The sequence below is a fragment of the Colobus angolensis genome, unplaced genomic scaffold (genome assembly GCF_000951035.1).
Source record: "Colobus angolensis palliatus isolate OR3802 unplaced genomic scaffold, Cang.pa_1.0 Scaffold36, whole genome shotgun sequence".
Classification (NCBI taxonomy): domain Eukaryota; kingdom Metazoa; phylum Chordata; class Mammalia; order Primates; family Cercopithecidae; genus Colobus; species Colobus angolensis.
Window position 1 is genome coordinate 1,909,442 of NW_012116932.1, and position 12,465 is coordinate 1,921,906.

The 12,465-nt window shown below is 44.2% G+C and overlaps 1 protein-coding gene across 2 annotated transcripts in view; it reads right to left on the reverse strand.

Annotated features, from left to right (window-relative positions):
• LOC105519756 (EGF-like module-containing mucin-like hormone receptor-like 3) overlaps positions 1 to 12,465 on the reverse strand; it is a 64,965-nt gene that overhangs the window by 46,816 nt on the left and 5,684 nt on the right. The window contains exons 2-3 of one of the 2 annotated variants that reach the window (XM_011953218.1): positions 8,681 to 8,731; positions 4,246 to 4,368 (exon numbers count right to left, since the gene is read on the reverse strand). In XM_011953218.1, coding sequence (XP_011808608.1) covers positions 4,246 to 4,368; positions 8,681 to 8,731 — 174 coding nt within the window. Of the gene's footprint in view, positions 1 to 4,245; positions 4,369 to 8,680; positions 8,733 to 12,465 lie in introns of those variants that run through there. The other variant, XM_011953219.1, reaches the window with a different exon arrangement.

Sequence of the window (12,465 nt, forward strand, 5' to 3'; positions counted from 1 at the left end):
TGTAGAGATGGGGTTTTGCCATGTTGGCCAGTCTGGTCTCAAATTCCTAACCTCAGGCGATCCACCCACCTTGGCCTCCCAAAATGTGAGGATTACAGGCGTGAGCCACCGTGCCTGGCCTCCAAATTCTTTTATTCCAGCTTGACTGAAAATTGGAACTGAAATGGCCAAGAAAACAGAAAATTAGAAGCCTCCTGTGTTTAAAGTCAGCCTGGATGGGAATGATAACCGAAACAGAAGCATCAGTGTCTGGTCATCAGCTGTTAATGAAGACTTTTGTGTTGGTTCCTGTGCTTAGTGAGGGCATCTCTACTTTAGAAATTCGAGGAAGGGTACACCTGTAGACCCAACTGCTTGGGAGCCTGAGGTAGGAGGATCACATGAGCCCAGGTGTTTGAGACCAGCCTGGCCAACATGGCAAAACCCTGTCTCTACTAAAAATAAAAAATTAGCTGGGTATGGTGGCGGGTGCCTGTAATCCCAGCTACTTGGGAGGCTGAGGCAGGAGAATCGCTTGAACCTAGGAGGCAAAGGTTGCAGTGAACGGAAATCCACCACTGCACTCCAGCCTGGGTGACAGAACGAGACTCTCTCTGAAAAAGAAAAAGAACAAGGAAAGGCTAGCAAATGTTTACGTATCTTTTATCATCATGCTGAGGTTAAATCTGTACTTACTCTACGTCTTGGTTTTCAGCTCAGTCTATTTGCTCGAAAGCACAAACAGCTTTGTTTTAATACTGAACATTTTATTTTAAGAGTTCAAGAACTTTGACTTACAACCCTGAGTCTGGAATATGTTTGTTATAGGAAACCGTATTCATTGTAGAAAATTGCCCTTTTGAACCAAAGCTACACGCTTTATCACTGGGTGGGGATGTGGGTTGCTTAGAGCTGCCAGCCTTGGTAGTAACGAGCCCCAAATGGGCTCAGTCTTTATAAAAGGATGGTGCAGAGCTCTTAACATTAGGAAAACAACCAAAGGCATTTTTCTTTTTTGTAAAATAAGACAAATTTAAGTGATTAACATCAGAACCCAGGTAGAATCACTGTCTGCCTCTACACTGTCAACAGAAGTGCGCATTGCTTAGTAAAAGACAGATTTACGGCTGGGCGCTGTGGCTTACACCTATAATCCCAGCACTTTGGGAGGCCAAGGCAGGAGGATTGCTTGAGACCAGGAGTTTGAGACCAGCCTGGGTGACATAGTGAGAATCCCATCTCTACAAAAAACGAAGAAATTAACCAGGTATGGTGGCTCACACCTATAATCTCAGCTACTCAGGAGGCTGACGTGGGAGGATTGAGCCTAGAAGTTCAAGGCTATAGTGACCTTTGACGGTGCCGCTGCACTCCAGCCTGGGTGACAGAGTGAGACTCCATCTCTGAAGAATTTTTAAAAAGTCTCTCTTATTATCCCAGTAGTAGCCAATACCTCATGGGTGGTCTACCAAGTCTCATCTCTTTTTCCCATATAGACTTTTCCCATCCGTGTTTTCCATGGGAGTGGTCATATTTATATGACACAGCCTCTCTCCCTGGACACCGATTCACGGGTGCACATGAGGCTCAAACTGGGCCAACGTGTTCATTCCCGAGGAATTTGCAGTGGGGTCTCAGAGAGAGTGTCAACTGATCTCTCTTTGGTTGGTTAGGGGAAAAAAAAAAACAAAAAAATAAACAAAAAAAAAACATGGTAAGATCTGGAGCAGTTGGTAGTCATATTCCCCCCGCTTTTTTTTTTTTTTGAGACAGAGTTTTGCTCTGTTACCCAGCCTGGGGTGCAGTGGCACGATCTCATTTCACTACCACCTCCGCTTCCCGGGATCAAGCGATTCTTGTGCCTCAGCCTCCCAAGTAGCTGTAGCTGGGATTACAGGCACCCGCCACCACACCCAGCTAATTTTTGTATTTTTAGTAGAAATCGGGTTTCACCACGTTGGCCAGGCTGGTCTTGAACTCCCGGTCTTGAGTGTTCTTTTTTGTAAAATAAGACAAATTCAAGAGATTAATATCAGAACCCAGGTAGAATCACTGGCTGCCTCTACACTGTCAACAGAGGTGCACATTGCTTAGTAAATGACAGATTTACGGCTGGGCACTGTGGCTTATGCCTATAATCCCAGCACTTTGGGAGGCCAAGGCAGGAGGATTGCTTGAGACCAGGCCTTGGCCTCCCAAAGTACTGGGATTACAGGCGTGAGCCAACCCTCCTGGCCGGTGGATATATTTTCTGTCCTGTGGTCTAGGAAGCAGAGAAAGCCGGCCTGCAGTGAAAGAGAAGAAAGGAGTAGACCCAAAGACGATCAGAGACAGGGAATAGGAGATGCACTTTAGGGGTGTCGAATCCCAGTTTTAGTTAAGTCCAGAAGCCCTGCTGCATTCCTGTCCTTGCAGGGCATGGCCATGCAGCCTTTTCATAAACCCATCTTTTCTGCCTGTTAGCCTGAGTGAGTTTCTCTTCTTTGCAATTCCAAGAATGTGGTCTCAATCACCACCTTACCACTTCCTCCATCTCCAAACTACAGTTCCCTTTCTCACCCCATTATTTCCCTCAACTTGAACTTCCTTCTTTCCTTCTAGTTCCCTGCAGAAAATAAAAACCATATCCTGGCCCCACAACAAGTACATATTTTCTGATGTTAGAGTCAATAAAAAATGAGGAAGGACTCCTGTCCGTAAGAAGTCCCAGCACTTTGGGAGGTTGAGGCCGGTGGATCAAAAAAATTAGCTTGGAGTTGTGGTGCACGTCTATAATCTCAGCTACTCGGGAGACTGACACAGGAGAATCGCTTGAGCCTGGGAGGCGGAGGTTTCAGCCACTGCACTCCAGCCTGGGCTACAGAGCGAGACTCTGTCTCAAAACCAAACCAAACCAAACCAACCAAACAAACGAAAAAACAGAGGAAGGAAGGAGGACAAAAATGTTCTTACCCTGACAGGTGTTCCCACTGGAATTATTGAATCGTTCTTCCCCAGACTGGAGTCTATATCCTGGGACACAGCGACAGTAGAAACTTCCTTTGACATTGTGACATGCAGCGTTTAATCCACAATATACACTATAGGGTGGTTCACATTCATTAATATCTGGAACACAAAGAAGGAATTGTGTCATTCATTCAGCAAAGATTTATTGAGCATCTACTATGTGTTAGGAGTTGCGCTCTTTACCCCAGGGTCTGTCCTGGCTTTCCGAGACAAATCAGTTTAGGTAATGGTTATCTTGTTTTTTTGCTGTCTTCATTGACTTTGGTGGGGTTCTCCAAGAAGCAGACATTGAGATGAGGATGTAAGTACAAGTACTTTATTTGGAAGGGGATCCCAGGAAACACTGGGAGGGAAGTCGTGAAATGAAACAAGAAACTATCTTTTCTTTCTGAGACACAGTCTCGCTCTGTCATCCAGGCTGGAGTGCAATGGCAGGATCTCGGCTCTCTGCAACCTCTGCCTCCTGAGTTCAAGTGATTCTCCTGTCTCAGCCTCCCGAATAACTGGGATTACAGGCGTGCGCCACCATGCCTGGCTGAAACAAGAAACTATCTCAAATGAACAGCCAAGTTTCCAAAACAGCCCCCATTTTGCCTCCCTTTTGCTCCTTCCTCTGGATGACTTGCAAATTACCCCTGGACAGGTGCAGGCGTCACACCTGTAATCCCAGCACTTTGGGAGGCCGAGGCAGGAGGATTGCTTGAGCTCAGGAGTTTGAGACTAGCCTGGACAACATGGTAATAACCCATCTCTACCAAAAAAAAAAAAAAATTAGCTGGGCGTGGTGGCACACCTGTAGTCGCAGTTACTTCAGAGGCTTGATTCTTGGAGTTGGAGGCTGCAGTGAGTGGTTTTATTTATGTTGATCAGAGAGTCTTGATCTGTTGCCCAGGCTGGAGTGCAGTGGTGCAATCTCGGCTCACTGCAACCTCTGCCTCCCAGATTCAAGCTATTCTCATGCCTCAGCCTCTTGAGTAGCTGAGATTATAGGCGCCCACCACCATGCCCGGCTAAGTTTTGTATTTTTAGTAGAGATGAGGTTTTGCCATTTTGGCTAGGCTGGTCTCAAACTCCTGACCTCAAGTGATCTGCCCGCCTCGGCCTCCCCAAGTGCTGGGATTACAGGCTTGAACCACTGTGTCCAGCCTGTGGTGAGCTTTGATCATGCCACATTAGTCCAGCCTGGGCAACAGAGCAAGACCCTGTCTCTAAAAATAATAATAAAATAATAATAGTAATAATAATAAAATACTTTACCATTACATGTCTCCAAGGGGAATGTGAATAGTTTCTGCCCAGATCCAGAAACATATCCACTGTTGCAGGTGCAGTGACTGTTATTGACACAGGAAGCATTTGGGGGGCAGTTAGCACAGGAAGCTGCAGGGAGAAGAGGGGCAGGTTAAATGGACTGGGGTCACAAACTCTCCTGTTATAATTAGGCCCTGCCTCTGGATCACCTGAGGTCAGGAGTTCAAGACAAGCCTGGTCAACATGCTGAAACCCCATCTCTACTAAAAATACAAAAAATAGCCAGGTGTGGTGGCGCATGCCTATAATCCTAGCTACTCAGGAGGCTGAGGCAGGAGAATTGCTCGAACCCATGAGGTGGAGGTTGCAGTGAGCTGAGATTGCACCACTGCACTCCAGCCTGGAGACAGAGAGAGGCACAGGCTCAAAATGTAAATAATAATAATAATGGGGCCTCGCCTCTGGGCAGGGCCTCTCAAGGCTGTGCCTTTTCCTCTTGTGAGATCTAAGCACATTAAAAAATTAGAGTGTCCAGGCATGGTGGCTCACTCCGCCTGGTGAGAATTTTCACATGGTGAAACCCCGTCTCTACTGAAAAATACAAAATTAGCCAGGTGTGGTGGCAGGTGCCTGTAATCCTAGCACTTTGGGAGGCTGAGGCAGGTGGATCACCTGAGGTCAGGAGTTCAAGACAAGCCTGACCAACATGGTGAAACCCTGTCTCTACTAAAAATACAAAATTAGCCAAGTGTAGTGGCTCATGCCTGTAATCCCAACTACTCAGAAGGTTGAGGCAGGAGAATTGCTTGAACCCGGGAGGCGGAGGTTGCAGTGAGCCGAGATGGCGCCATTGCAATCTCACCATGGTGAGAAGGATGGTTAGTGGCATGGTGAGCATGCCTGTTAACATCTGTAATTCCAGTGCTTTAGGAGGCCAAGGTAGGAGGATTCCTTGAGGCTGGAGTTGGAGAGCAACCTGGGTAACATAGCAAGACACTATTGCTATAAAAAATAATTTAAAAATTAGCCAGGCATGGTAGCATGTGCCTGTAGTTCCAGCTACTCTGGAGGCTGAAGTGGGAGGATTGCTTGAGCCCAGGAGTTTGAGGCAGTGAGTCATGGTCGTGTCATTGCACCGCAGCCTGGGTGACAGAGTGAGGCTCTGTCTCTAAAACAAACAAACAAAAAAATTTGAATTTCTAGGGTACCATGGGAGGTAGATTCTGATCATGGTATATGTTAAGGTATCTTTTCTTTAGATTTCGTGATTATGAAAATGATAAATTCACAGAATTGAAAAAAAAAATCCAACGATAAGTCTCTTATTACCCCAGATTCTGAGCTGTCTACTGCCTATTGTATACTTTTCAGAAAAATTCCAATCCATGAACACACATATGTGCATCCTTTTTCTTTACATTATAGGAACATAGTACACATACTGCTCTGTTTGGTTTTCCTGTAAAATTTTTTTCCACAGCTTCACGTGTGGAGAAACCTCATTATTTTAAAAGGCATTTCAGTGTTTCATCCTGGGAATGGACAGTGCCAAATACACAACTGAAGCAAGGTTGTAATTGACCATGCATGCAAGTCTTAATGCATTTTGGATTTTGTTTTATTTTACTTTATTTTTTAAGAGATAGGGTCTCGCTCTATTGCCCAGGCTGGTGTGCAGTGGCATGATCATAGCCCACTGCATCCTCAACCTCCTGGGCTCAAGCGATCCTCCTGCCTCAGCCTTCTGAGTAGCTCAGATTACAGGCAGTGTGCCAAAATGCCCAGCTAATTAAAAAAATTTTTTTGTAGAGATGGGGGTCTTGCTGTGTTGCCCAGGCTGGTCTCTTAACTCCTTGGGCTCAAGTGATCTACCTGCCTTGACCTCCCAGAGCACTGGGATTACAGGTGTGAGCCACCATGCCTAGTCTTTGGCACTTTATTTTTGGGTAAAAATAAAATTATATGTTATATAATTTGTATGTTATAATATGATATATAACATAATATATAATTGTGTATTATAATATATAAGTTATATATTTATACACATAAATACACATACATATATATATGTATATATAGTGTTTTCTTTATCCACTTGTTGATTGATGGGCATTTGAGCTGGTTCCATAGTTTTGCAATTGTGAATTGTGCGTGCTGCTGTAAACATGCTTGTGCAAGTATGTTTTTGTATAATGCTTCTTTTCCTCTGGGTAGATACCCAGTAATGGGATTGCTGGATCAAATGGTAGAGCTACTTTTAGTTCTTTAAGGAATCTCCACAGTGTTTTCCAAGGTGGTTGTACTAGTTTTAATTCCCACCATCTGTGTAAAGTGTTGCCTTTTCACTACATCCAAGCCAACATCTATTATTTATTTATTTATTTTTGGAACAGAGTCTCACTCTGTCGCCCAGGCTGGAGTGCAGTGGCTTGATCTTGGCTCACTGCAAGCTCCGCCTCCCGGGTTCACGCCATTCTCCCTCAGCCTCCCGAGTAGCTGGGACTACAGGCACCCACCACCACGCCAGGCTAATTTTTTTTGTGAGGATTTTTAGTAGAGATGGGGTTTCACCATGTTAGCCAGGATGGTCTTGATCTCCTGACCTCGTGATCCGCCTGTCTCGGCCTCCCAAAGTGCTGGGATTACAGGCGTGAGCCACCACGCCCGGCCAACATCTATTAGTTTTTTGATTAGGGCCATTCTTGCAGGAGTAAGGTGGTATTGCATTGTGGTTTTGATTTGCATTTCCCATATAATTAGTCGTGTTGAGCATTTTTTCATGTTTCTTGGCCATTTTTTTTTAAAGACAGAGTCTTGCCCTGTTGTCCAGGCTGGCGTGCAAAGGTGTGATCTCGGCTCACTGTAGCCTCCACCTCCCAGGTTCAAGCGATTCTCGTGTGTCAGCCTCCCGAGTAGCTGGGGTTACAGATGCACCCCACCACACCTGGCTAATTTTTGTGTTTTTGGTAGAGACGGGGTTTCACCATGTTGGCCAAGCTGGTTTCAAACTCCTGACTTCAAGTGATCCACCTGCGTCAGCCTCCCAGAGTGCTGGGATTACAGGTGTGAGCCACTGTGCCTGGCCTGTTGGCCATTTGTATATAGAAGAGGTGGTATTGTACTCAGTGGAGCAAAATAGTAACCCACTAAGTATGCACAATTCTCCTAGGGGGACAGGGAGAGGCGGTACCCTCTGCCACTCATTTCTTTCCTATCCCTTCCCTTCCTGCCCAGGTTCTGCTTAGTTCAAAGTCAGCTCTAAAAATCTACTCTTAATCTTTTCTAGGACTTAATACCTTACCATACTGAGTGTACTGGTTTACTCAGTATGGGGAGTGGGAGGCTGGGGGAGGGATAGCATTAGGAGAAATACCTAATGTAAATGTCAAGTTGATGGATGCAGCACACCAACATGGCACATGTATACCTATGTAACAAACCTGCACGTTGTGCACATGTACCCTAGAACTTAAAGTATAATAAAAAATAAAAGAAAAAAAAGAAATTTACCATCTTAGCCATTACTAAGTGTACAGTTCAGTGGAATTTAATACATTCATAATGTTGTGGAACCATCTCCATAACTGTTTTCATCTTATAAAACTGACACTCTATACCCACTAAACATTCACTCCAGGCTGGGCTTGGTGGCTTATGCCTGTAATCCCAGCAATTTGGGAGGTTGAGGTGGGCAGGCGATTTGAGGCCAGGAGTTGGAGACCAGCCTAGGTGTCACGGTGAAACCCAGTCTCTACAAAAAAATGCAAAAATCAGCCCAGCATGGCGTGTGTCTCTAGTCCCAGCTACTCGGGAGCGTGAGGCACGAGATTCACTTGAACCCGGGAGGCAGAGGTTGCAGTGAGCCGAGATAGCACTACTGCACTCCAGCCTGGGTGGCAGAGTGAGACTCTGTCTCAAAAAAAAAAAAAAAAGAAAAAGAAAAAAGAAAAAAAGAGACTCTCAGGTTCCACCCTACGCCTGAGTCTTTCCCAGATTCTTAACCCACAGAAACCAAGAGTGATAACCAGACAAACTTCTTTTTTTTTTTTTTTCTTAGATTCAAGAGGTGAATCCAGAGAGAGAGTCCCACGGGAGTAACATTAAACAGAAATGACCTTATTTCATTATTTGTTGACTTTTTTATAATCAGAATGATAATGATTACCGTTCCTTTGTCTCTTCCCACTAGCATGTCTGCTTCATGAGACTTTGTGTGTTTTATTTTCTGTTCTGTCTCCACGTTGTACCCATTGTGGTTAGCAAAAACAGATTAAAAATCAAACAAGAAGATAAATAAAAGGCTATATCAATTAAGCAAATAAACAATGAAACACAGGAGCAAGCCTTCCCAAATATTGCTCTCAGAACAGGCACTTTTCTCCAGCCCATTGTAGAAAAGTGGGTCCACACTTTCCCTGTTCTGGCTCTGAGCACTCACCTTTGATTTTCGGAGTCACAGCTCCAAAGAAGCACAGCAGAAAGCAAAGGCCTGGAATAGATGGGAAACAGAAGGGAGAGACATGAAACAATTGAGGAATGATTCCAAGAAATGCCCCAAGGGCTGTGTATCAGTTATCTGTCACTGTAACAAATCACAAAAATGTAATGACTTAAAACAACATTTTTGTTGAGTATGGAGATCTCTCAAAGAACTAAAAATAGGACCACTGTTGGACCCAGCAATCCCACTACTGGGTATCTACCCAAAAGAAAAGAAATCATTATATCAAAAAGACACCTGTACTCATATGTTTACAGTAGCATTATTCACAATAGGCAAGTCATGGAGCCAACCTAAGTGTCCACCAACAGTTGACTCGATAAAGAAAATATGCCATATATACACCATGGAACACTATGCAGCCATAAGAAAGAATGAAATAGTGCCCTCAGCAGCAACACTGATGGAGTTGGAGGCCATTATCCTAAGTGAACTAACTCAGAAGCAGAAAATCAAATATTGTATGTTCTCACTTATATGTGGGAGCTAAACAACAGGCAGACCTGGACATGAAGATGGAGACAATAGACTCTGGGGATTTCATAATGGCCATGACTTGGCTATTGTGAATAGTGCTGCCATAAACATATGAGCGCAGGTGTCTTTTTGATATAAGGATTACTTTTTTTTTTTTGAGACAGAGTCTTTTTCTGTCACTCAGGCTGGAGTGCAGTGGTGCAATCTTGGCTCACCGCAACCTCCGCCTCCCAGGTTCAATCGATTCTCCTGCCTTAGCCTACCAAGTAGCTTGGATTACAGGTGCTCGCTACCACGCCTGGCTAATTTTTGTATTTTTAGTAGAGAGGGGGGTTTCAACATGTTGGCCAGGCTGGTGTTGAACTCCTGACTTCAAGTGATCCACCTTGCCTCAGCCTCCCAAAGTGCTGAGATTACAGGCATGAGCCACTGTGCCTAGCCAGTGATTATTATTATTATTTTTTTGGATAGATACCCAGTAGTGGGATTTCTGGGTTCAACAGTAGTTCTATTTTTAGTTCTTTAAGAGATCGCCATACTCAACAAAAATGTTGTTTTAAGCCACTAAAAAAGGGGAGGATGTGGGGTGGTGAGAGTTGAAAAATTACCTATTGGGTACAATGTTTAATATTTGGGTGATGGGTACATCCGAAACCCAGTCTCCACCATTATGCACGTAATATCCATGTAACATTCAAGCACATGTACCTCTTGAATCTAAGAAAAAAATGTTTGTTTTGTTATCACTCTTGGTTTCTGTGGGTCAAGAATCTGGGAAGGGCTCAGCTGGGCGGTTCTAGCTTGATGGTCTCATATGATTGTAGTCAGTTAGTGGATGGGGCTGCAACAGCTGAGAACTAGCTGGGCATTGTTGTCCCTTCACCTGTTGTCTCAGGGTGATGGGCTGCTTTGGGCTTCCTTCCAACATGAAGACCTGAAGCAGGCTGCTTTAATGGCACATCTAAGCTCTAAGCATGAGTGCCCCAGCCAGTGAGGCTGCATCTCCTCTTGACACTCATCCCTGAAAGTCACCTAGCTCTACTTTCATCATATTCCCTTGGTTACAAGCAAGTTACAAGCTCATTCAGATTTAAGTGGAGAAGAATCAAGTTCTTCCTCCTTATGAGAGACCAGCAAGATTCTAGAAACACATTTTGGATGGGGGATATTATTTCCGCCTTTTTGGAAAATAGTCTGCTCAGGCTGGCTCTGTTGTGTCTGGTAAAGAGCCCTTTGCTCTTCCCCATGCCTTTCTAACATCAGGAGGTATCATCAGTCATGTTCCTGCTTCTGCAAAGGCCTACAGATGCTGGACAGATGGACTGCTTTTTTTCTCTTCCTTTCCCAATCTTCCATCACTCTGATCACTTGTTCTCACTATACCTTCTTTTCATTCTCTTATGGCTTCCGTGGGTCAGGAATCTGTGAAGGGCTCAGTTGGGTAGTCCTGGAATACTTATTTACAGAATTATTTGCCATTTGTAAGAATGGTATTAAAAATATTTAACAACTGGTACAGTGCAGGAATTGACCAATCAGAATAAACCCCAGAGACCCTCTCTGATGCATCAGGCATTAGCCTTTCAGCCGCTCAGCTGGGATCCCCAAGCAAGGTCTGGATTGGCAGGAGTGTCCCGGAAACTGGTTCTGGGTAACGATTATTTACAAATGGTGTGGAAATTTTTCAGTATAAACAACCATCATAGCCTTCTGGTGTGCACTACTTGAAATTGAGCTCTGGTGACTCATAACCTTATTTGCAGCATTGGTTATCCCCTAAGAAGGTGGGTCCTGATAACAAAAGGGTCTTTGTCTACCAAATAGGGTAATGGGTATAGATGAGAGTGAACTATTTTGGTGGAACTGGGATAAAGTTTGATTCCTGTGCATGATAAAGGACCGGAGTTGGAAGGATTGAGAGAAGATCTGAGGCTGAGAGTCTAGAGTAGGTGGAGAAGGGACACTGTGGCTGCCCAGAGGAGGAGGCTCAGCAGGGAGGAGATGTGGAAGCTGATGGCTAAGAAGCGAGACTTGAAGCAGGTGGGACTTTTTCTGAATAAAATGTAATGTAAACATCCCTCTATCTTGCCTATGAATGAGATAGTAAAATCTACCTTGCTCATTGATTTTTTTCCCCATGTTTAAAGTTATGATAGAATACACATAACATGAAATTTACCATCTTAACCATTTTTAAGTGTACAGTTTAGTGGAATTCAGTATATTCATAATGTTTTGCAACCATCTCCATAACTCTTTTCTGTTTTTTTTTTTTTTTTTGAAATGGAGTCTCGCCCTGTTGCTCAGGCTGGAATGCAATGGTGTGATCTTGGCTCACTGCAACTTCCACCTCCTGGGTTCAAGCAATTCCCCTGCCTCAGCCTCCTGAGTAGCTGGGATTACAGGCACGTGCCTCTATGCCCAGCTAATTTTTGTATTTTTAGTAGAGATGGGGTTTCACTATGTTGGCCTGGCTGGTTTTGAACTCCTGACCTTGTGATCTGCTCACCTCAGCCTGCCAAATGCTGGGATTACAGGTGTGAGCCACTGCACCTGGCCAACTCTTTTCAGTTTTTAAAACTAGAACTCTATACCGCTGAGTATATCTTACTCTCTCTTGTCCTGTGAGTTTCCCACTAAAAGGTTTGCTGCCAGACATACTGGATCTCCTTTACATGTTATTTGTTTCTTTTTTCATGCTGCTTTTAGGGTCCTCTCTTTGTCCTTGACCTTTGAGAGTTTAATTATTATATGCCTTGGAGTCTTCTTATTTTAATTGAATCTCCTTGGTGATCTTGGACCTTCTATATGGATATTAATTTATTTCTCTAAATTTGCAAACTTCCCTGCCATTATTTCTTTGAATAAACCTTCTGTCGACAAAAAGAGTCAAACTCTGCAAAATATTTGAAGAGATTTGTTCTGAGCCAAGTATGAGTGACTAATGGTCCATGACACTGCCCTCAAGAGATCTTGAGAACATGTGCCCAAGGTGGTCAGGGTACAGCTTAGTTTTATACACTTTAGGGAGGCATGAGACATCAATCAAGTATATGTAAGATACATTGGTTCTGTCCAGAAAGGTGGGACAGCTGGAAGTGGGGCTTCCAGGTCATAGACCGATTGAAAGATTTTCTGATTGGTAATTGTTGAAAGAGTTGTTATTGTCTAAAGACTTAGGAACGTGGCTGGGTGCGGCGGCTTATGCCTGTAATCCCAGCATTTTGTGATGCTGAGGCAGGCAG